At 35.3% G+C, this 25,605-nt stretch overlaps 1 protein-coding gene across 1 annotated transcript; it reads right to left on the reverse strand.

The window, feature by feature from the left end:
* Positions 1–11,979: 11,979 nt before the first annotated feature.
* On the reverse strand, positions 11,980–15,472 carry LOC130721138 (uncharacterized). Its single transcript, XM_057571878.1, has 3 exons — positions 14,689–15,472; positions 14,334–14,434; positions 11,980–12,696 (listed from the first exon to the last, which is right to left on the reverse strand). The coding sequence occupies exons 1-3, from the start codon at positions 15,255–15,257 to the stop codon at positions 12,050–12,052; spliced, it is 1,317 nt and encodes a 438-aa protein (XP_057427861.1). The 5' UTR covers positions 15,258–15,472; the 3' UTR covers positions 11,980–12,049.
* Positions 15,473–25,605: the final 10,133 nt, after the last annotated feature.

Consider the following 25,605-nt stretch of genomic DNA (forward strand, 5'->3'; position numbering starts at 1 on the left):
CTCTATTATTACTTTCTTCTCTACTCCCTCCGTTCCTTATTAACTGTCCACTTTAAAGAAAAAAATTTGTTCATATATATCTGTCCACTTAGAGTTTTAAGAGAGTATTAATTGATGTTTTTCCAAGAAATGCTCTTACATAAACAATAAATGAAGAAAGATAAAATACATTCTAAAGGGTGATATAGGAAAACAAATAATACTTTTATGAAAATTACATAATTAATTGTTTTTCTTAATTTATGTGAACTTTCTCTTCTTGGACAGATAAATAAAAACGGAGAAAATATCTAAGTATAATTTAATAGTTGCACATCATACTAGTAAAATTAAATAAGGGCAATCTAGTCAAATTATACTATCAATAATTGATTTCTTACTCTTTATGCCACAACCTTAAAAACCTTAAACTGTAAACTTTCTAGAACGGAAGGAGTATATCATTAGATCAAGTGATGGTTTGAGGCAATCATGATTGGTTTGTAAGCTTTAAGATGATGTCTTGTACTTGCTCCCTTTAAACTATTGGAGGATACGATGTATGAGGTCATTTTCTTCCCTTTAAAGTTTAAACGCATTTAAGGGTATCGCTTATTAATTCGATCCTTTTTGTAACTTTATAATGTTTATTAAAAGTTAAAATCTTTTGACATTCCTATAGACTATAGTAGACAAGCAAGTAACTTTTTTATTTTGATTATTTATAATTAAGTAAAAAATAATTGAACCATCGTTGACGGCAATGATGAATCTCACAGCGGGTGTTCGCACTACACGATAAATGACTACCCACAAAATATTTTTTGAGTGATAATTGAATTCTCAATCTTATAATTAAAGATGAGGTATGCAGCACAAAAACACGTTCATGGTTGATTAAGTGATTTTTAACAAATATATTGCTTCTTCTTTTATATTTAATGTAGTCTACATAACATGTTTGATTGATATTTAGAGAATGTTTTTTTAAAATATTTTTTAAATGATGACTTAACATAAAAAAGAATTGTTTTCATTTTCAGTTAAAGTGAAAACGAAAATGAGCTGCCAGTATTGTCATCACTGCAACCGCCTCTATCACCAATGATATTGCCACCACCACAATGTCGCCCCCGCCACCACCAGCAACGTTGCCATTGCAACCACCACCACTGTTGCCACCACCATTGTCACCGCAACCACCAAATTCACAGTCGCCACCATTACCACCACAACCACCAACCAATAAGATGAAAGCGGTGATGGTGAAGGTTGCTAGTGTTAGTAGCGGCGATAATGATGGTGGTAGTAGCTGCAACGATGGTGGCGGCGATAGAGATTAGGGTCAGAGGCAGTGGTGACAATGGTGACAAGGGCTAGGAAGGTGGAAGTGGTGGCAGCGGCGATCGAAAAATGGTGAAGATGGTGGTTGTGGTGGTGGCAACGATGTTGGAGGTGGTGGTGACGACAATACAAGTTGTGGAAATGGTGATAGCGGCGATGGTGTGGCAGTGGCGATGTTAGTAGTGGTGACAACGACAGTGGCAGTTATGGTGGTGACGACGTCGGCGTTGGCCATAATAGTAAAAATAAAAATAGAAAGTCAAAACAAACATATTTTTAAATTTTAAAAATTTGAAAATGAAAAACTATATTTAGAAAACAGAAAAAGAAAAATGAAAACAATTTTTTTAACAAACCCTTATATGTACCCTTAAAATTGCGCAATTATTAATTATCAATATCAACATGAGATGAACTATTTTTGGTCAACATAAAACAGTTTCATAGATAATGAGCCAAATGTCCAAATAAGAAAAGCAAACATAAACTGGAGGCACTTAAGTGAACCAAACCCTAAGGTGCCTCTGTGGCTCTAAATAGGGGGACTCAAAGGAGTTCACTTGCAAGATCAATGAGTGATACTACAATGCAAACCAGATAGAACATTAAGATTTTGAGCATGTTCACGCATTCTAATACAAGTAATCGACAAACTAAAATACATACATTGACCCTAATTTCTTAACTACACTAGTGAATCAAAATTGACTTTTTGAGCAATACTATATATTTCCTTTATAATCAACAACTTCGCTTTACAACATACATATCTTTTGATAACCTCAAGAAAGACGGTGGAGATGATAGGCTACATCGTAGCTAGTGAATCAACATAACTGTTGGAGTTGCGTTATGTATAGCCGTCCCAAAACCTACATCGTAGCTTCAACAACAATGAGGTGAGTCGAGTCGACATCAATGGCACCAAGGAAAAAAGAGAATCTGCATATCTAACCCGTAGCAGTGCAAAATAAAGGTGAAGAGGACAAAGGTGGTGTCAAATGTAGAGATGTTTGCGGTTGAGGCACGACGTGGAAATGCTTCCTCCAACTTAGAGCAAACCAAAGGCCTCCTCTTTAAACCCAGAACTCTTCCAAAGAAAAACAATGGAGATGATAGCCTCAAGTATGGGTTGTAGAGGTGCTCACGACAACAGCGACGACGAGGTGGAGGACGCGTCGTCTCAACACTAAATCTACGACTCAGCTCACAGTGGTTGATGGAGGCGACCCAGGTGGAGGAAATGGCGAGGATGCGGTGGTCATAGAAAAGAGGAAAAAACAAGATCCCCCTAACATGGAGGAGAACCACATATTGTGGAGGAGAAAACGACCTACCAATCGAAAAGGAACCTCCATAGAGGAAGAAAAATCCCTCAAATGGGAGGAGCCCCAAGGGAGAGAAAACGACACTTTGTGTGTTTGCAACCCAACTACCATAGTAGAGCATTATTTCCCAAAGGGGATTTTTTTTTTCTTTCTTTTGACCAAATATGGGGTTCGTTCATTCATTGATTGGACCCGAGGACCAGAAAAAAAAAAAAAAAAAAAAAGGAACATAGCCCAAATAGTCTTTTTTTTTTTTTGGTCGAAGGTTAATGATTTCATTAAACCAAGAAAAGTAAAGGGAGCTTTGTGTCTCCCAAACAGTACATACAAGCCTAGCACACACGGCTAGAAACACACAGAACTCAACAAAAGCAAGCTCATAATGATAGGAAATAAAATCAAGTCTGCTAGTTGATGGTCTACACTGCTCTATCGTCCTAGAGGATAGGCAAGAGAGGGAGTCAACAAACTGGTGGAAGCTAACTACCAAAAGCACCAGTAAGGAGTAAATATCACAATAAATGCCAGAACCAACTCTGAGAAGAGAGGGTGGTTGGACGCATAGGACCAAAAAACAACCACCACAAGCCATTAAACCCACAGAGAGAAGGGTCTGTTCCCTCAACAGAAAAACAAAACAACAAACCTACCACAAACCAGGCTAATGGCTTGTTTTATTTTTCGATGTTGAATTAATGACCATGTGGATTGGGCCTTGTCCCGTTTGTATTTCCTAGCAGCTTGCTGCTCTCTTTGATTTCAATATCATCAATCATTGACCAAATAAAAAAAAGAGCAAGCACTCTTTGATTTCAATATCATCAATCATTGACCAAATAAAAAAAAAAAAGCACCAGAACCCTATCGTCTTTCCCACTTTCCTTTCGCAAATAAACGTGGTTTTTTTTCCAATGATACCAGCCTGAGATGATTGGGCTACACTTTTAATATATCATGTAAAAACTTATGGGCTAGCTACCCTAACTTTGGATAAGGAAAAAAGAAACTTGACAAAAAAAAAAGGATAAAGAAAAAAAGAAAAGCAAATTATATATTAGTCCCCTTTTCCCTACACCATTTCTCAAATTTTCTAATGTTTAACCTGCTCTTAAATTTTATTTTGCAATACGCCATGCCTTCTAACATACATGTCGAAAATATATTATGATACACAAACATAGGCAATAAGAGATGTTACACAAACACATCACAAGATATCTTCTTTAACTTAACTCTAATAAAATAAGTTTAATTAGAGTATAAGATGGAAAAACTTTAAAATCGAAGAAAAGTTAAGATTGTTGTCTAGATCGACAACTAGAAAATAAACATCATATAAATTTCTTTCAATCTAACCCTAACAGCCCTAGATACCTAGATTTTTACAAAGTAAAATTTTAAACTAAGTCAGTATGAGCTTAAAGTGATATTAACTTGTGCATCGACAAACAAAGAATTTAGTCTAATATATACAGAGTTAACCTCCCTTTTGCTTCTTCCTCCTAGGCAATATCAGACTTTTCCAATATCCCCTTTTACCTCATTCTTTATTTATCATATAGAGTAGGGGTGGCAATATGAGTGGGCGGGACGGGTTGGACCCAACTCGCTACTGGCTCGTAAAAATGTGTTAGGTTGGGCTAGCCCACTTTTGACATTTCAGTTCATAGTCTCAACCCAATCCATATATATTTTGACTAGTTGGCGAACTGACCGACTTAGAGAATGTAGTGAAATAAAAATAAAGTTGTACAATGAGCAATTTTAAGAAATATGTATTTTTTTTTATGTTTAGACAGGTAGAAATTAGAGTCATTGCAATATACTTACTTTTTATCATTAAAATTTATGAACTCAACAAGGAAGTCTCACCAATGACAATATCAAATAAAAATTTACCTTATGTTGTTATTAAAGACCGTAACTATAACCTCAATAGAAACTATATTTTGGTCTACTAATCATCAGTTTCCCCTGTTTTTCCTGAGCTTTGGCCTCAGTTCTCTTGATATATATATATTTCTCCTTTTCCTTTCAAAAAAAAAAAAGAAACTATTAAGTGTACCCTGAAAAATCATGGATAAATTTCACTTTTTCTTTGATATGCTCTCACTTAATCTTCTTAACATTATTAGATGTGTTATGTGATTTTCAGCAATAGTTTACTTCAACAAGTAATAATCATCCAACAATTATAAAAGATTTTGCTATGCAATCATGAAAAAATCAAACAAAGTATAACGCACAAATATGAATGGAAATATGGGTTGCAGGCCGACCCAACCCAACTCGTTAGCACGTCAAAATGTGTGTTCAGTTGGACTCACTTTTATGATTTGGGTTCAAAGTTCAAACCCAACCCACGAAAAGATGGGTCAAATAGATTGACCCAACGGGTCAAGCCCATTTTACCATCCTAATATAGGGTGATAAAGACTCGTTCCAGCATTACAATCGACCACAACAATCTTCCCTTGATTGTAAGGGTACCGACAATCATTATTTTCATCAAAAAAACATAATTTTTATTTTCTACAAAGAAAATTATCACTAGATCTAATACATGTGCGTTGTACGAGTTTGTTTACAATATTTTTTTATATTGCATAAAATTATTATAGTTTAAATATATGAACACTGACTCAGTTGGAGCATGTTTGTTTATTAATATATATTATTTTAGGTATCACATATTGATGTAGTTTAAAGTTCCACATCAAGCCCATAATTAATTTAAAAGAAAAAAACTTGTGAGAGTTTTATACCTCATCCACTACTCTACTTATATACTTGTAGCATGACATTGTAGGATATTAGGTTCGATGGAAACTTATTGCATAAGCATATATGACTTCTCCAAAAGTCCAAATGCTCCGGACAGGAAGAAAACAGTGAGTCTCCATGTGCCGGTCCATGTGTTAGTAGCCACCTTCTTCGTTATGCTTTGCTTGGAAAATTGTTGCTGGGTTAAGGACAAGCAATACCAATCACGTCCCAACCTGCACCTCTCATCTTTCTTATCCTATAGTTTCCTCTTTGACGATCATGACATATAATGTTCCCCCATAACAAAAGGGACCTTATGAATGATATTTGAAGATATATTCCTAGGTTGGAATCTCATAATTAAGAAAGAAGACGTTCACAATTATTTATTACAATGGATAGAAATCTTTTGTGCTTAAAGTGTGTCTAGCTCATTTCCTATCATTCCTATAAAAAATTTGACACATTTCAATTACAAATTACCATTTGACTCACTCGTGTATTTTTGAATTGACATGATAAATTTTTGGGTTAAGCATCATATTAGTCTCTGTCTTTGTGTCACCGTCTGATTTAGGTCCCTCGCCGGAAAAATTATTGTAAATGGTCCTCATGTTTGGAAATTATTTGGAGCGCATGAGCTCCGGCGAATGATGAAATGACATTCTGAGTGGATTCAAGATGCTGACGTGGATTTAAAAAATTAAAAACTTAAACTACACATCAGAAATTTAAAACCAATTAACATAAATATATCCAATTAACAAATCTAACACTAATTAATAAATCTAACCCTGATTTAATTATCAAAATCCCCCAAAATAAACCCCAATTTCCCCTAATTCTCAGAAACCTGATTGTTCTTGTGAAATTTCCCTTCTCAGAAGAACTTCAGAAACCTAATATCATCATCTTCTTCTTCTTCTACCATCAACCCCCACCAATTAACCCAAATCCCTAAACTTGCAATCTCACCATTACCTCACCCTCACCCTCACCCTCACCCACCTGCAATTTCCAGCAATTTCCAACCCATTCTCCACCGTTAGGGTTTTGAGGTGGAAGTTGATTTTGGATTTGAGGGTGGTGGAAGAAGGAGAAAGAAGGAGGAGTGTGCCTTGAGAAGAGGAGTGGAGAAGGAGGTGAACAGAGACACGATTGGAACTTCCTCCACTTTGAAGTTCACCCTCTGTTGATGTTGGTGGTGGTGGTTCTTCTTGGTTGGTTCTGGGTTCGCAGACGAATTGGGTTTGTGGTGGAGGAGGAATGCCGGTGGTGGGTCCTGTGGTTTATCTTCGAAATCAGACATGGAGTTGCGGTGGTTGTGCGGAGGTCGAGGGGCCTCGCACGAAGGGTTAATTAGGCTATGGCTTCGTTGGGTTTTGAGTGACTTGTGAGAAACGTGGGTTGCTTGCCTGCAAATGCAATTTCTAGGTCTGGTAGGGATTTGGGAAAAATGGGTCTGGTGGGGATTTGGGTTTGGTAAGGATTTGGGGAAAATTTCTGGTAGGGATTTTCATGGGAAATTGATGAAGATAAACATGAGTTTGGTTTTGATGAAGATGAGTTGGGTTTGGTTTTGATGAAGATGATTTGAGGTTAATTTGGGGGAAATTGATTTTGTTAATTATTTTTTGGGTTAGATTTGTTAACTGGTTTTTAGGCTTAATCCTCAAATTGGTCCTTGTCTTTATGTCGCCGTCTGAACTAGGTCCCTCATCGGAAAATTTTGTGTAAATGATCCTCTTCTTTATAAATCGTTTGGAGCAGGTCCTCGCCGGAGCCCGAAGCTCCGGCGAGTGATGAAATGGCATGCTGACTGTGTCAATGTGGCCACGTGGAATTTAAAAAAAAATTAAAAATTATACATCATAAATTTTAATTGAATTAAAAAACTAAAACCAATTAGAGAAAAAAGATCACAAAAATCATTTTATTGGAAAAATTATCATTTTTCCCCAATTTCCCCATTGCTCCTCTACGTTCTGATTGCTCCAGATAGCTACTTCCTTTGCTTCTTCTTCATACTCAGGGCCTTGATTTTGACGATGAGGCTGCTCCTTTGGTCCTTTCACAAACCCTTTCAACATCTCCATCACAAAGAACCCTAATTCTATTTCCTTTCATCCCACAAGAAGAAAAAACCCAAACCTAGATTTTTCAGATTTCACAAAGAGAAACAATTCAGGAAGAAACAGAGAGTTGGGCGAGAGAGAAACAGAGGGATCGACGCAGTACCACGCAGAAATAGGGGATCGACGCAGTACCACCACTTCTGGGTCTCAATCTCCTCAATTTCTTCTTCCATGACCACCACCACCACTCACGGCTTGGCCACCACCACCACTTCCGAAAGCACAATGGGTCTTCTCTCAAACTGGAAAGGAGCAGATCGATGGAGATCTGAGGTGGGGATCTCCTCCGAGCCCACGCCCTTGCTCCGTCGTCATCGCCATCGCACGCTATGGTTCTGGACGCTCTGAACCTTCAGTTGCAAGTGGGGTGGGGTTGGGGTTCCGATTGCAGGTGTGGGTTGGTTGGAGAAGAAGAAGAAGATGAAGGGGGAGGAGATGAAGCAGATGGGGTTTTGGGAATACTGTGCTTGCTGATTTAAGTTCATATTTTTCTGATTTTATGGATTTTGGGGTTTTATTATGTGGGTTGGTCGTTGTTTTGGAAAATGTTAATTGAAGGGTAGATCTTGATTTCCAGGTTTAGTTGTTTGTTGAAGAACATGAAGAATGTAAGGGAAGATGATTAATTATTCTGGGTTCAAGTTTGGTTGTGTTTAATTACAGTTATAATTTTTAGCTTATTGATTTTTTGTTTTTTTAACTTTAATAAATTTATGGTGGAAAGTGAGTTTTTTTTTTTAATTAACTTTGGATATTTTAATTGATTTATTTTCCTGATGTGTAATTTTTTAATTTTTTTTAAATTCCACGTGGGCACCATTTACACAGTCAGCAGACCATTTCATCCCTCGCCGGAGCTCCGGGCTCCGGCGAGGACCTGCTCCAAACGATTTATAAAGAAGAGGATCATTTACACAAAATTGTCCGGTGAGGGACCTAGTTCAGACGACAACACAAAGACAGGGACTAATTTGAGGATTAAGCCTAGTTTTTATTTTGTTAATCAAATTAAAATTTCTGAAGTGTATTTTATTTATTATTTTTATTTTTATTTTTAATTCCACATCAGCGCCATTAACACAGTCAGCTTGCAATTTAAGCACTCGCCGGAGCTCTGACCTCCGGCAAGGATCTGCCCCTAAAACATTTCAAAGACGAGGACCCAAAACAATAAATTTTCCGAGGAGGGACCTAGATCAGACGGCGAGACAAAGACAGGGACCAATATAACGCTTAACCCTAAATTTTTACTGGCAGAAATGAGAATTGGGACACTATTTTTTTATTTAGCTTATACTAGTTTCGAACCTGGAATTTGTTGGCATTTCAATATTTTCCAATCAACAAACTCCTCTGTGAAACAAGCAAAATTGAGACATTATTTAAAAGGAATTGTTATTTAGACCCCCCACAGCTATTCAGATCCTTCATTAATGTATGAAAAGTCCTAAATACCCTTAATAAAAAAAATATAAAAAAATCCTCACTCTCTTCACATTCATTATTTAAAAGGGAATTGTTATTTAGACCCCCCACAGCTATTCAAATCCTTCATTAATGTATGAAAAGTCCTAAATACCCTTAATAAAAAAAATATAAAAAAATCCTCACTCTCTTCACATTCTTTCTCTCTCCTCTCTCCTTACCTCTTTCCTCTTTCTTCCACCCCCACTACCCACCACCACCCACCGCCACCACCGCCGCAGCCGCCACCACTGCCGTCACCACCGCCGCTGCCACCACCACCACCACCACAACCTCCATCTTTTGTCATTTTTGAAAATATCCAACTTTAGGGAGTTGTTTCTGTCGTTTTTTATTTTTTTTTCTGCAAATAAATACACTTTAGAAGTGCGTTACACACGCACTGTTAACGTGCGAAATAAACGCACTTTTAAAGTGCGTTTTGCTGCAAATTTGTACATAACTAGTATTAGATGATTTTTAAAAATCGTGAGACTACTAGAAGGTGTAGGAATTTGGATATTCTAACTGCGTATTTGAGCTTAGAATAATCCTATTACCTTAACTAATAAGACACAGTCCAAAATTTCTTCCAGAAATTAAACGGAAAAAAAAAGAAATATTTGTGTTGCGCTCGCACTTTGAAAGTGTGTGACTATCGCATTTTCAAAGTGCTATAGTAACAGACTTTTAAAGTGTGAGCGAAAAAAATTTATAAAAGGCTTTTTCAAATTTTACAAATCTGAATAGCTGTGAGGGGGTCTGAATAACAATTCCCTTATTTAAATGCATAAAATCTTGAAAACGTTCATCCGTGCTATTTACTATTACTTTTTTTGTTTCACAAAGATCTTTTCCCTTGTTAATAGAAAATTTAATTAAAAATTCTCCTCCACACTTGATTTTTACTTACATTTTGTGAAGATATAAAGAAAAAAAAATTAAGAGATATGATGGAAAAGAAGTGAAAAATAAGAAGAGGAAGTGAGTGGAAAGAGAGTAAAATGTGAGTGTATCAAAATCTAATTGGAATGACATATATGACATATATAGCACTAGAGTTGATGGTGTGCTTCGAAGATGACGTGTCAATGGTTGGGTGTACACCCACTCATTTATGAGATAAGTTGTACATGTGCCCTTATCACATGAATAGTCAATGTCTTCGTTTAGCTACTTACCAAAAGATCAGGACATGCACAAGATTACAATCTTCATGAGCTGCTTCCTTTAACTAGATAATAATTAATTAAGGGGAATTATTAGAGATTGAAATGGAAATAGATGGTAGCACTAGCATGCATGTGATTGACAACATCTTTGAATTCTCACTTCCAATTGCAATCTTTCAGAAACATTTTTTTTTCATCTTTGAATAAGGACAACTGATCAATAGTTCTGCGTTTAACTTTTCTCTCCATAGATCAAGCGTTCAAACCTCTATTCGTCCACTAAGATTCATTTTAGTTAGTGATTGCAACTCTTCGTAGGAAGATTCCTTAGCACTACTCCTAAGAAGTGTTCTTTTATGACCTCCCCAACATATTATATTATTAACGTTAGAGATCGATGGAAGTAGGTTAGACTGCCGACAGGGGCTTATACCCAACCTACATCAAGCTCAGGTTAGGCTAGACTAAAAAAGCGTATTTAGTTAAAAAGGTATAGACTTAGACCACTAAAAAAACTTTTATAAATCTTACCGGTTCTCCTATTTGAATAAATATTAAATTATTTTATTATTTTTTAAATTAAATTTTTATTATTATATCTTAAATTATAATTTTATTATTATTATATCTTTATTCACTTACTTATATGTTTAAACATGTTAAAAATATATAAGAATTTAACTGTATAAATCTCTTCATAAATGGAATGATAATCTATTTACTTTGATGATATAATATGATTTTAATATATTTTAGTTGGTTAATTAGCCTATAAGTTTATTGATGTGTTTAAATAAACTCGTCAACTCAAAACGGACTTTTAAATGAGCTATTAGACTAAGTCAGACTTCAAAAGGCTCAAACTCGAGCCCACAAAAATTTATGATAGGTAACAGGTCAAACTTAGACTTTAAATTTTAAAGTTTTTAAGTAGGTCAGACCTATTTAAGCAAAGTTTAATCTAACCTTTTAAGCAAAGATATTTTCTTTTAATTCTACTATTTTTTAGAAAAAAAAAATAAAAAGGAATTCATTTTTTCTCATAATTAAAATTATTCTCAATAAATACTTGTTTCTCTTCCATACGTGAAAACCAGATTTATACACACACTATCATGACAAGTTAATAAAAGAAGCCATTCATTAAACAAAGTAATTACTCCTAGATGAGGTCGACATTTAAAGGCAGCAGCAGGGATATACACAAGGTTGACATCATACTGGATTCCACGTACCTTCCCCCCACGGTTGTGACATGCGTAAGCATGGCAGAGCAGACACCAAACTATTGAGGTACATCAAAACATTCTAATTCACAACATGTGAAATCAAATCTTTGTAAAATTGTAATAAAAGAAACATTTTCCTAATTAGTAACAAACTCAAGTTCAAGACTTCAAGCTTAACTAAATCAAATTAAAATCCTCATTTTCCATCCTCAACCTTAACAAGCATATGATCATAATAATTAGTTTCTAATTTAAGGAATAAAAATAATTCATGCATACTCTTTTTTGGTGATGCCTCACCCGCAATTGCTAAATTGTCAAAAATTGCAAAAAAAAATTCAATTTGTAATTTATAGCGGTTAAAAAATATTCCAAACTATTAGTGCCGAGGTTGGAATAAAAAACAGTGTACATAGAGAAATTCTTGATTTATTTTTTATTTGTCATATTAAGTTTAGAACTAATATGACCAATAGAAAATATAGCTCAAGAATATTCCTAATTAATTTTTTAATTAACATAGTGACTAATTAATACGATCATGTGCACAATGTATGCAAGATTGAAGACAGAAAATGTTGATTAATGTATTGAAAACATAGTTAATTAACTCCAAATTAATTAGTTCAAGGTCAGAAAGGAAGAACATTGTAAATCACAACGAAACAAGGAAGAATAGCCCTCGGGTTGAAAACAACCAACTCCTCGAGATTCGAGTAGATTCCTGTTGCAAATCCTGCCACTGAATCATACGAAACACTTTCCTCCTCCTCCTGCGGCTGCGGCGGCGGCGGAGACTCCTCCGCCACGCGCTTCACCTTCCCGGCAATCACACGGCACACCAGCATTGCCCTCCTAGAACCCTCACCGCCGCACTGCGCCGCCGCCGAGTCATGCGCCCTGCCGCTGCTGGCGGTGGTCTTCACTCCCTTCCCGCCCTGGAATCCGTGCCGGATGATGGTGCAGACGCCGCAGCTGGGCCCGGCGGAGCAGAGTGCGGAGGAGCCGCGTTCGCCGAGCGCGCATGTTAGCGCGGTGCAGTGGAAGCGGAGGAGCTCGTTGCCGTCCGCGGCACAGCGAGGGTTTTTCTTGGTGCTGCTGACCGCACGCGACTTGACTGCATCCCTGCACTCCTCGAACCGTTGGATCGTGCGTTGGGTGTTGTGCACTTTTAGTATCCGTTCGATCTTACACATTGGAGTGTCCCTCTTCAACCAGCTTGACTTGAATATTATCTCCACTATGTTGCGACCCGAATCCTCTGGACCCAGCTCCGAAACTGTTCATTTCATAAAATATATTCAAATTTATTAGTACTTAGGAAGAAAGAAAAAAGATCACTAAACTAATTACTACTAATATGAATGTCAAACTTTAGTTAAACAATAGAACTGCTAGAAGAGTAAAACCAAACATCATATATATCTGCTAATCATCTTTTAGTGAGCAAATTGTAATTTTAAAGAATGCGATTGGTGGAGGTGGAGGGTTTACATCCATTTTATCTAGTAAAATTCTAGTTGGTAGTTAGTTCTTTTTAGGAGATCCAGCCCTCATAGTTCTCTTCTCAATATACTAGCTACCTGATAGTGTTTTTTATTAATCGGAAGGAGAAATTACATCCTTTCGGAATCAATCCTTTGACCTTCTCCTCTAAAAAAAACTAGCTCTTACCTAGTTTAGAAGTTCTTTCTCTTCCTTTTACATTTTTTAATAAAAAAAGCTATTTCAAAATTGAATAAAAATTTGATTATATTTCAAGTACTTTTTGAAAAACATGACTTAACTTATGTTTGTTTACTAAAAATAATTAATTACTTTCAAAAGTTACTAGAAATAGTTTAAAGGAATAATTAGTATTTTCAGTTTTTTTTTTCAAATTTTTTTTTTATCAAAATGGTGTATACAAATGGTTAAAAAAATACATAAATGATTATTTTTTAAAAAATAAATGATTATTTTATATAATAAACAGTATGCATACGAAGAGTGAAGACTTTTCTTCCATAATAGGAGTGTGTGGTGAATTACATTTGATATTTGTAAGTTTCTTAATTTGGGTGGTGTGGTGGTGTCCACAAATCAAGAGGTAGTAGCACTTTGAGGAGGCAGATCATTTATATCTTACACAGAAGACAGCTGTGAGCACGTACATATATTAAATAAAAATATTAATCCTATTAAACAAGCGAGTAATTAACTTCATGTACGGTTGCCACAGAAACAAATGCATTGTATTTGTAGTGATGCAAATGTATGTTATTATTTTTTTAAAAGAAATTTCATATATGTGATTTTTTATGAACAAGATGTGGATTGTAAGGAAAAATCAAGAGAGCAAGATTATCTGAAAACAGTACTAAACATGATGACATGCATGGATTGTTGAGTCCTTTTTTACCCTTATTTCAAATTTCAAAGCTTACTTTTAAGTTTTAATAACCCCACAAGCATGCATGATTGAGCATAAGGGAATTAAATCAATAATGACATGGAAACAACTACTAGGATGCTAGCTAGCTAGCTTGAACAAAACCACCAGATCTATATCCTTCTTCTATACACAGTAGCACTTTGCAATAATTAAGAATTGTTCATTTGTTGAATAAAGTGAGATATCCTTCCTTCATGATATTACCAAATGGTAATAATAAAATAAAAAGATAAAACAATCGTTGTAATCTTCTTAATTGTTCTTACTCTTTTTATGGAAATTAAGAGGAGTTACATTGACAAAAGGTGCAAACCTCAGCCTTTGCCACTAGCGGTGCATTTGACTTAAAAGAGGAATAATTCAATTCACACAGTAAATGCATTTCCAAGGAAAATTAAATGATGCATGTGTATCCTTCTGAAGGAAAATATTAAAAAAAACAGAGAGAAAAAAATAATCTAAAGAGGGATTAGAAAGATTACCAGCATGACGAACAGCCTGATGAAGCTCCAAGCTTTCCATCTTAGGGAAAACCTCACCACATTGAGAGCAAACACAAATAGTGCTCCTTGGCATTGGTTGCCTGATTTTGCAACAACATAAAGCATATTCATTAATTTCTCTAATGAGTCTAATCTATGTATTTATGATTATGAAAACTTGAGAAATTAAGGTAGGTAGGTGGCCAAGTACATGTTTGGAAAATTTTCAATAATTGATTGTGAAATCAAAATCAATTCTAAAGAGAAGCTTTGATTGATTATGAGAAAAGAGAAAATTGAATCTATAACGAATTAATTGAAATCCATGTATATGACTGTATGTTAATTAATTTACCTGCTAGGGTCAATGATCATGTGACATTCATAACATCCAGAGAGCTTTCTGAATTGCATTCCCCTAGAGGTGTAGGTTCCTGATCCTGATCCTGATCTACAGTTTGATTTCCCTGCAGAACCTGATGTTGAGTGATGTGGGGCTGGTTTTCTACTGAGGAGTCCTGTTTCCTGACCCAGGGTGCTGCTTTCAGGGGAAGAGTTATCAGACCTGTGAACAACTCGGGTGTTTCCATGAACAACATCCTTGAAGCTGCAAATGGAACTGCAAGAGGAACCTAGCTTGGAGTAGGAGTGCCCTTTTGAAGGGTCAATGACCCTTGACCCTTCAATCTGCTTGCAGCTGATCAGGTTCTTGATTTGGTCCCATGAAGATGGTGGTTTCTGCTTGTTAATCTGCTTCTGCTTCTGTTGTTGCTGATGTGGTTCTGGTTTCTGCTTATTAACCTGCTTCTCATGATGTTGTTTTTGTTGCTGCTGTTGTGGTTTCTGGTGCTGCTTTCTTTTGCGTTGGGGATGGTGTTGTTTTTTGGGATTAGATTGTTCAGGCAAGAAAGTTAAGAGGGCCATGAGAAACAGTCCTAGAATTAAAATAGAGAGGAGGAAAAGAAAATAATTCCTCTCTCTTCTTTCATACAAGGGAGAGAAAAAACTGAAAGTGAGGATGAGGGAGGTTCTATTCTATTTTGAACAGACTTTTCTTTTTGCTTTTGAAGTACTAGTATTGTGTGTTAATGTAATGACACACTAGAGAAAGAGAAGGAGGTAGAGGATGTCATAAAGGAGGATACTGGGTGCTGTTGTGAGGTGGGCCTCAGGGCCTGCTTCTTTATTGATCATTACTAGTGTTATTTGTAGTTTTTGTACCTTAGCTAAAATTGACCAACAAAAAAAAACCTTAGCTAAATGAATTTTTAACTCTATAATAAAATTTTAACTATGTCAAGTTTTACCATCTAACCATTTATTTACACAATTTTTCTTTAATTATTAGAGACACATGAAATAATAGTTAGTAGATGGCAAAACTTGATATAATCAATTTCTTTTTGAATTAAAATAATCACTTCCTTTTTTTGTCATCAGGGATAAACTTATTCTGAGAAGTGAGAACTATTGTAGTGATAGTCTCTCTTAACATATAATTTTCTCCATGTTTAAATTTGCGTCTTCACCCTTACAAGAATCTAGTTTTCAGTTTGGAAGTCAGAAATTATAGTTATCATTCCAATGTCGTCATGCCGATGTTTTGGATCTCCATTAAGTAAAAATACTTTCAAACTGAAAATCAAACAGACATTTTTTTACCATTACAGCGACTCAACCAATTGTTATTTTTTACATTATGGTTATTAGTTTTTGCTTTGGAGCTACAAACCCGTGAAATTGAATATTAGAAAATGGTCCTGAAATTGAAAATGTAATAAATGTGACACTGAATTCTGGATGGGTTTCCTTTTCTTTATTTATGACTATGACTATTGTGATTCGATCATTTGTCTCTCTGTTTTGTAATTAAAGTTTTTTTAAGAAACGTTACGTGGGGTTGTCTGTCGTTCAACTGAAACACACTTTCAACTTCTGGTTGTAGTCTCTTTGCGGGGAAGGTGCGCCTACTACTCTGCTTCCACGGTGGTGAGGACTGAGGAAAAAACCTCATACGTTATGGTTTGCTACTATAATTTATTCCTTTTGACTTTTGAGATCTTATCTTAAATGTAATTAATATTTTTCATTTGTTTATTTATTATTTATTTGAAAGACTTCTATTTCAAAATTTCCAATCAATACTTCAATCTATATTATTTAATAACAGCATTCAATATATTGTGAAAATACTAAATAATCATTAAAATAATGTTTGGTCAATTTTTATTTGTTTCTTACAGTTTGGTCAATTAAATGCTAGTAGATGCATGACTCGTTCAAATTCTACGGGTGTATGGATCCTCTGCAGCAGTAAATTCTCTCAATCTCTCTGCTGCAGAATTTCTAGCCTTGTGATTCATCAAACGGTCCACATTTTGCAAGCGTTAAAAAATAATCAAAACACGCACGTGACACAAGTAAAGCATTGCAGGAAGCCGAGTAACCATTTTCTCCTCTTTATTGTCGTGACTCGTATCGCAGTCCGCAGGTCAAGGTCCTCCGCCGCTCGTCGCCACAGTCTCCGCTCCGGTGAAACCAATTTCTCCGAAAGCTATTCGATTCTCATTGGCAACATCTGTGGGAAACCCAATCTCGGTGGTAACAGCTTCCTCCAATCTGTTACGGCTGCAGTGAACACCAGACTTCTACTGCTCAACAACGAAGAAAAGAGCGATTCTCCGGCGCCGGCGAATGATGAGGACTTGGGGGAAGCGTCAATTGGAAAGAGGAAAGTGGACACAGGAGGTTTTGAGGACGTGAGGATTGAGGAGAGAGAAGGTCACGTGCCAGTTGTTTTCACTTGATTAAATCATTTTTAATCCTTGCAATATGTAGACTGTTCGATGAATCGTACGACAAGAAACGTTGCAGCAGAGAGATTGAGGGATTTACTGCTACAGAGGATCCAAATCCATCATACGGTGTACATGTTTTTTTTTTAGATAAGTTGTACATGCTTAATTCTATTTTTTTTAAACTACATGCTTGATTCTAATTAAATAAAATTATGTGCCATCATTATGTAGATGATGTTTACTGTTTGAATATGATTGTCTTTCATTGATAATATTTATCTTAAAAAAATGAATTTAAAGTTTTTCAAAGCTTAATTCACTTTAATATTTTATTTTTATCATTTAAATTAAGTTCTTGAGTGATTTATAAACTTTATCTATATTTAAGAATATTTATAAAAAAAGTTAATGTATAATATGCAAGGTGAGAAATAAATGTTTATACACTAAAAAAAACTATAATAAGCATCAAGTAAAAAATCGGTAGTACAAATGATTTAGAGTCGTCGTCAACGACTTAAAGCTACTCCCTCCGTTCCTAAATAAATGATACTAATTTGGTTCTTTTTTTTTCCTATTTAACTGATACTTTTACAATTTCAAGAGAACATTAATGCTACTTTATCAATTGTGCCCTTCATTTATTGTTGGTAGAAAAATTGAAAAGTTAAAATTGATAAGAGAGATAGAAGATATAATAGGAAGTTAAATAGTAATTTTAGTAGTAAAACAAGAATATTAATTGCTACTTCTTAATATTTGTGTCACAACCTTAAAGTATCAGTTATATAGGAACGGAGGGAGTACTTACTTAATTCCGGTTGCTGCCGTACAAGCCAACACTACACGCTTGATAATATAATTGATAGGTCACACACCCCTATGTGGGACAACTAGCGTCAGCTTAGGTGACATAAAATTTTAAAATATTGTTAAAACTTTAAATCAACACTAGCAGCGTGGAGACCGACGTTAATGCTGGCTATCAATGAAAATCCGTTCATGTACTTACAATCATTTGCTCACTGCATACACCTTATAAATTTGTTACTTATACATACCAGATAAGATAGAACCTACTTGAAGTTATTATGTTTAGTATATCCAAGCCAGAGGATTCGATGCCCAGCGAGACTTGTTAGAAATCTGGTTGTGATAATCCTGGATAAAGTTAAGAATCGTGAGCGTCCACTTTCCGAACAAATTATTTCGACCCTATAATTGTCTGGGTTCACGAAATCTTTGTTGGGATAATACTTGACAATCAATCTGTTTCTTGACACAAGAGAACAGATAAAGAAAGTAGAGATATTCTGTTTCTGGTTTTTCTGTGTCGAATTCCCGCCGCCCCTTGGACCCCGGTTCATATTCGCGGTCAATTATGCGTTGGCTCACCGAGCGTGCACTCCGCACTAACCTGACTCGATTCCGAGCCTAACGCTTAATTGCATCAGCCTATAGTAGATCACATTACTACTAAAATACATTGATGATTCTAAAATCACCAACAAGACCGCCAGCTTAGAGACCTCCAAATAGTTAGCGGATGATGTAAGTCGCTATCAATAAATTTGCATTCACATATATAGACAATCTAATAGTAGATCTTGGCAATGCACCCATATTATCCTAGTATTATGTGTCAATTATGGAATTAGACAGATATTAATTTAGATGAGGAGTAAGTCTTATTTCATTTATCAAGAATACTTGAGTTGGTGGATATTGGTCACTCTTGGATGCAACTTCCATGTCAGGTTGCATTACAATTTGGGGTGAATTAGAAATGTCTTGATCCAACTCGAAATGTACAACACCCTAACATGGAAATTTCCGTCAAGAATGTCCAATATTAAACTACTCAAATATCTTCAAGAAACTAGCAAAAAACTAACCCATCATCTAAAATACAATTTCCCTAATTCCATAATTTCTAAATAAATAGTAATATCAATACTTTCTGTCAATATGACATCTCAATCTCATTAACAATAATTAACGTCGGCTTACTCCTTAGTTAAAGACAAACTCCTCAAGATTTCCAATCAATATGACTTGGCCAACGTTAATGTTTACTATATTTCTCTTCTCTTTATTTCTACTACAACTTACTTTAGTTAAAGACAAACTCCTCAAGATTTTCGTGCAAATACCTACATCTTATCTTATTGTCGTTGGATATTTTGGTCTCTCATAATCTTTTATTAACTTTCCTAAGTGACGCTAAAAAATGAGCCCGATTATAAAGAGAGTTAGATTTCCCACCCTCAACACTCAACTTCTCACCCTACATTAAAAATTAAAACCCTATAATCCTCATCTCTCACCCCCACCATTCATTGCGGTATGCTTCCTTGGGTGTTCTAGATTCAACTATTCTCAGTTTCCAATTGCTATACTACCCTCCCACTCCCATGAATGGGATTCAGAAATTTGAGCTCAATTGGAAACCTTTGAAGGAAAATTGGATATGTGATAGAGGGAAACATGCCGCTGTAATTTTTTGTTGTTGATTCATATAGTTTTTTATTTATTTTGATTTTTCATTCTCGTCAAAATATTTATGAGCCGATTAGTATCTCATGTACTCCAATTATATGTTAAGTTTCTTATGTTTATAAAAATTATTAGTTACATATGTATTTTTTTTACATTATATGTGTGGAAATTTGAAATTTTTCTTATAAACTATATTCATTTAGATTTCAGTCCCCAGGTGATCACGTGGTTCCCTCTTATCAAACTTGATCGCATGTATGATGAATCTCTTTATCTGTAATTCTACTCAAACAAACACTATATTAGTAAAATGAGAGAAATTAAATTTGACATGATTTGATTGAGGTAATATGAATAACTATATATAATTTAAGCAGGAACATGCAGATCCGTTTACTATTTCTTATATATGTCAGTATGTCACATTCCATAAATTTGTGTGGATTCTACTTACAACACAGAAATGGATGAAAAATCAATTTTAATAATGAGTGAACAGGGACAAGTCCATATGGAATTAGTATGAGAGTAGCTATTATGTCGATCTGACATAGATTTGGCCAACCATTCAATTAGCAACATTAACATAAAGTAGATATATAAATTGGAATATAATTTGCAATCACTTTTCCACAATTAATGAATATCAATTAAAAATTAACAAGGCAACAAAAGGCATCATATATTTAGTGTAGTACGGGTCGGTCACCAATTAGTCGATGTATCTATCATTATTTAATTGCAAACTACTAATTATTCATAGCTTAGGAAAGTTATTTTATTTTCGGTTTCCAATCACTTCTTATCGTCATTGATATTAAAGGAAGTTTCATTCATTACAAAATCATTAATCATTAGTTACGACTCAGATACTAGAGAGGGCGCAACCGGATCATGGATTCTGATTTCCATTTTCACGTATCATATATTGTTCAATTGATATTATTTCAAGATGATACGATTACTTATGTGACGGCTTACCTAATTTATAAATAATTTGATTTCGATTGCTATCATGGCTTTCAGCCTTGTTCTCCCCTGTTTTGACACATTCAAACTTTGAAAGCATTTAATCTTTGGTGCTTGATGTGGTACCTTAAGTCAGATCAAAGTGTAGTACCTAAAATATCATTAACCAATAGAAAATATACAATTTAAACTTAGAGGAAGAGGATAAAGGAAGATTTGGAGGTTTAATATGGGTGAAGCATGAAGGAAGAAATACTCACATGAAAAGAATTTTTATGACCTCTCAAAATTGCAAGTTGAACTAAAAATCCTAATTTTAAAAGTGTGCATTTCATAACATAAACAAACATAAGAACTATATGTTATTAATTCATTAAATCGATCATTGAACTTTTAAAATGACAATAATATATCATTTTGCCTTTTTTCCAACAAAATTATAACTTAAAATATTACATGGGGTACCACGCCCAAAACAAATTCTAGGTACCACATAATTCACCTTAATCTTTTGAACTATTGGTTTGTAGTTGGTACGTATGAGGGTGAAGTGGGAAGATATAACATTACTTAATAGATTGTTTATTTGTTATTTTCATTTTTTTTCAGTGGGCTTAAAAAGTCAAAAAGCCCAATAGATTTTTAGTCAATCTAAAGGTCTCGCAATCGAGTGAGTACTATAAAGGCGGATAAGATGATTTTTTGGTAATGAGTATCTCGTTCGAGCTAAGGTCGAGCGGTGAGACACCGACACATCCACTATCAACCACGCAGGGCTGCACAGGGGCAGATAAATGACTTCTTAGAGACTTTGACAGACTGAGTCTATATATACAGGTCAAGTCGTTCATTTATATACGCATTACTCATCATGCAAACTTAGAGTTCATCTTAGGCTCTGAGATTCTCTATATGATCTCTCTTTGACTTAGGTGTCCGAGTGTCTTCTGCAGGTACATCACTCGTTTGTCAATACAAGGCTACCAATATATTATTTCAATTGTGGGTATGGGTGTCCAACAAGCGGGTTCAGATAGATTCGGGCCTAAATCTCGGTTTTAGTCGAGTGAGAAACACCACACTACAAGGACCACCACCGTTCGTTTAAATCTTCGATTTTGTCGATTTTCAATTTTTGCGGTTTGCAGGTGTATCGAATCGGTCAAACGGGTAACCGATTGGAGGAAAAGAAATAATGAGCAGAAAAAGGAGAAGAAGGAGAAGCCACAAAATTTTAATGAAAATTTTCATCTTGCAAAACACCATAACATAAAACAATAGAACATGATCATGGTTGAAACTTGAAAGTTTTCAGAGTAACAAGAGAATCATTAAGAAATCAAAAGTGGAACAACAAAAAATAGGAGAACAAAATCAATAGAAACCTCAACAGAAACAAGAGAAAAATAGTTGTTTACAGCCACAGTTGCCTTATCGCGAGGAAGGGTACATCGTCGTTTTATAGATCTTCTTGCAAGCTTCAGAGTCACCTTTGCATGTGGAAAAGATCCAACCTTGATGAGTCAGATAAAGCGCCAAAGAGGAAGCGAACCCCTAGAGTGATGTGTGAGGCATCGTGATGTCCATCGTTCAAATTTGTATCTTCGTGATTGAGAGAAGAGAAGTCGGAAGAGAATGGGTGATTTGGGTCTTGGATTTTGGTGGAGGGTAGAGAAAATAAAAGAAAAGAGAGAAGGTTGGGAGAAGAGGAGAACAGAGCTAGGGTTAGGAGAATAGGAGAGTGGTGGCTAGGTTAACTTAAGCCTAGCAGGTGTTGAGAAATAGGGTTTTTAGTAGGGCTATGTGCATTATGGGCCTGGACGTTTTTTGTTTTTGTTTTTTTAGTAGAGTCACTTCGGTCGCCTCAGAGCCCAGACCGAACTCGACCAAACCAAATCATGTGAAATCCGGTTTTTTCCAATCGTTCTACCCGAAAATCGACCCGGTTCGACCGATTTCACCAAAAAGCCTTCGTTTGGGCCGATTTCGGTCGGACCGGGCTAATCTGGACAACCTTAGTTGTGGGCTTGGTCGAGAATTTGTGGATTCGGCATGGCCGAGAGTTCAATTAAGGTTGACCATGAAATAAATAGAAATAACACAAGAAGAGATCGAATTGTGTTGTGTAAAACCCTTTGAAATCTAATTAAATTTAACGTTGAAAGACCTAAGTTGATGCGGACAGTTGAATGTGCCTTACTCTAAGAGCAAGCACTTGGCTTAATAAGGTTTAACATCAATGTGCTTTCTTTTAAAGATTTAGCATAATCAATGTTAAGTTTGAAACTAGTGAATAATGAGATTCAACTTCCCCATAAGTTAGTTCAATCAGAAATGTAAGTCTTGAAAGTAAAAAAAAAAAAACACAAAATTTTATATTGGTTTACCATAAATTTAAGCTATGTCCAATCTCCTTACTACTTGAAGATTAATGGCACAAGTAATTTAGTCCAATCTTAATTTTTTCTCTAAATGGTGTTTTTAATTGTGTTTCCACCATTAAGATGTTGTGTATCAAGTGTGAGTGAGTCCCACATTGGAAGATAATGATAACTTTGAGTGGTTTATAAGTGAGAGGACATATACACCTAATGCCTTAAGGTTTTGGATGAAAGAAGTGATGTCCAACTCACTTGTGGTTTGTTTTTAGCCCAATGTGGAGTTTTATACCCCGTAGTTTAAATCATCTCCTTTAATTTGGCCCAACAATGGTATCAGAGCCGACGGTTGTTTGGTCTGCCTCCTTGGGTCGAAAGTCTTCTTGGCTATGTAGTGACCAAGCGGCGAGTTCTGTTGATCAGCTCAACGGCAGTGCAAGTATTGTAAGGTTTCGCTTTCGTTTGAGATGGACTCACACTTGAGGGAGAAATTGTTATATATCAAGTGTGAGTAAGTCGCACATTGGAAGATAATGATAATTTTGAGCGGTTTATAAGTGAGAGGACCCATACACCTAACGCCATAAGGTTTTTGGTGAAAGATGTAGTGTCCAATTCACTTGTGTTTTCTCTTTAAAAGTCCAATGTGTCATCTTCAAACCCTTGCGCCGCCGTTGTCACGTTGAAAGTCAGATTTGCTTGAAAGTTATTTTATTCAGGTTCTCACAAGTAAAGATGAGTTTTTTCTGCTTCTAATTTTTTCCGCTACGCCCCTTAGTTCCCAAGATAAAAAAAATTATAAGATTCTATCATTTTTTGTTTTGGTTTAAATTTCAGCCTTTTCTGAAAACTTTTTGATTTCCAAACAACATTGTTTTCATGGCAATTAACATAGGCATTATTGTGTTGGGTTCATGGTTTTACGTTGCGGAATAAAAAAGTCTTCATCCTTCTATGAGATGGATCATATATAAAAGGAAAATTTGTTTAGGAGTTGAAAAAGAACAATAATTCACTCGTAAAAACTAGAAGAAACTTCTAAACAAAGTCAATATCAACGGTGATAACAATAAAGACAATAAAATAAAATAAAAAATATGAAATTTTACCGTGGAAAAACTTCTTTCAATGTGAGAGAATAAAAATCACGGACACAATCGAGAAAATTACAACTATAGAAAAATAATAATAATGTCTTCCTAGAACAATTAGAGACATTAAAATCATAACCTTCAAAATGGAAATAATACCAAAACACCCAATAAAAAGAACAAACTAACTAATAACATAGAAAGTAATTATCCAAATAAAAAATATTAAAATAACGAGCTTGATGACAATGAAAACATATTTGCAATTCATCCAAAACTGAGTACAAATAATATACCACAAAATCTGTCAAATAGTTCAAACATTCATCTTCTCTTTCGTTGTGTACATTGTACCTCCAAAGAGAATTCCAAATCTCTTTTACATTGCTGGGCCTGCAACAAAAATAAGGATTTTTTTCAAAGATAGAAGTTCTATTATATGAAAAAAGCCCGGCCCTGAACAAGGCTGAAAAGCCCCTCGACATCAGCTATTTCTACAAGGCCCATACAAATCGACAAACAACAAAAGCCTGCTAGCTAATTACACAGAGGAAAGCAAGGGTTTAATTCCCTTATAAATTCAAAACATGGGCTGAATAAAATACGTGAGCCCCACTAATTTGTTTTTTCTTTGCTCAACATAGAAAAAATTGGCAAGCAACAATAATTCAATACATTTACCATAACGATTTATTTATTGTAGGTTTTACCTATAGGATATTTATATTTGAGCTTGGACTCAAGGATGCATGGGATCTTGGGCATAGGGAGATAATTTATTATTCTGATTGTAGGAGTGCGGTGAAGACTTTTCAGTTGAATACGGATTGGGCAAAAATTGGGTAAGAGATGCGATACCTAGAGTTCAGATTCTATTGGGCCGTGCGTGGGACGCTTGAATTAACCAAGTTTTCAAGGAGCGGAATAATGCAGCGGATGTACTAACCCAATAGTCCTGCAAGGATAGTTCTCAACATCTCGTTTGGAAGCTTCCACCTTCTTCTGTTATTCAGGCTTTGTGCTTTAACATGCTGTCTTAGTTGTGTTGTCTCTTAAATTTCCTCTTGTAATAAAAAAAATTATATCAATATATATTTTTTTCGTTTCTCACTTTCCTTTTTACTTTCTCTTTAACTTAGAAACCTAAAAATCATCTCACTTTGAATTCTCTTTCTTTAATTTGTTTTTCTTCTACCTACCAAACATACTTGTAGGTGTCCCCGAATGATAACTTAAGTGGTAAGAGCTATGAGACATGTGGGTCGGGTGGGTCCAAGAATCAATCCCTAGCAGGGACAATTTATCTTATGTGAAAAAATAACTTACTTGTAGGTTTTTTTTTACGGAAAAATGAACTTTCATCATTACTTGTAGGTCTACTATTACGTGTCATTATTATTTTTTAAATCGTGTCATTATCAACATTAACCGGATCTCCATGTAACGGTATAATTTTTTGGAAAGCCCAAAGTCAAACTAGATAATATATTTCGACGTGCATAACAGTATATACTTCAACTTCCAACTTACTCTGATT

The sequence above is a fragment of the Lotus japonicus genome, chromosome 5 (genome assembly GCF_012489685.1).
Source record: "Lotus japonicus ecotype B-129 chromosome 5, LjGifu_v1.2".
In the NCBI taxonomy this organism is placed as follows: Eukaryota; Viridiplantae; Streptophyta; class Magnoliopsida; order Fabales; family Fabaceae; genus Lotus; species Lotus japonicus.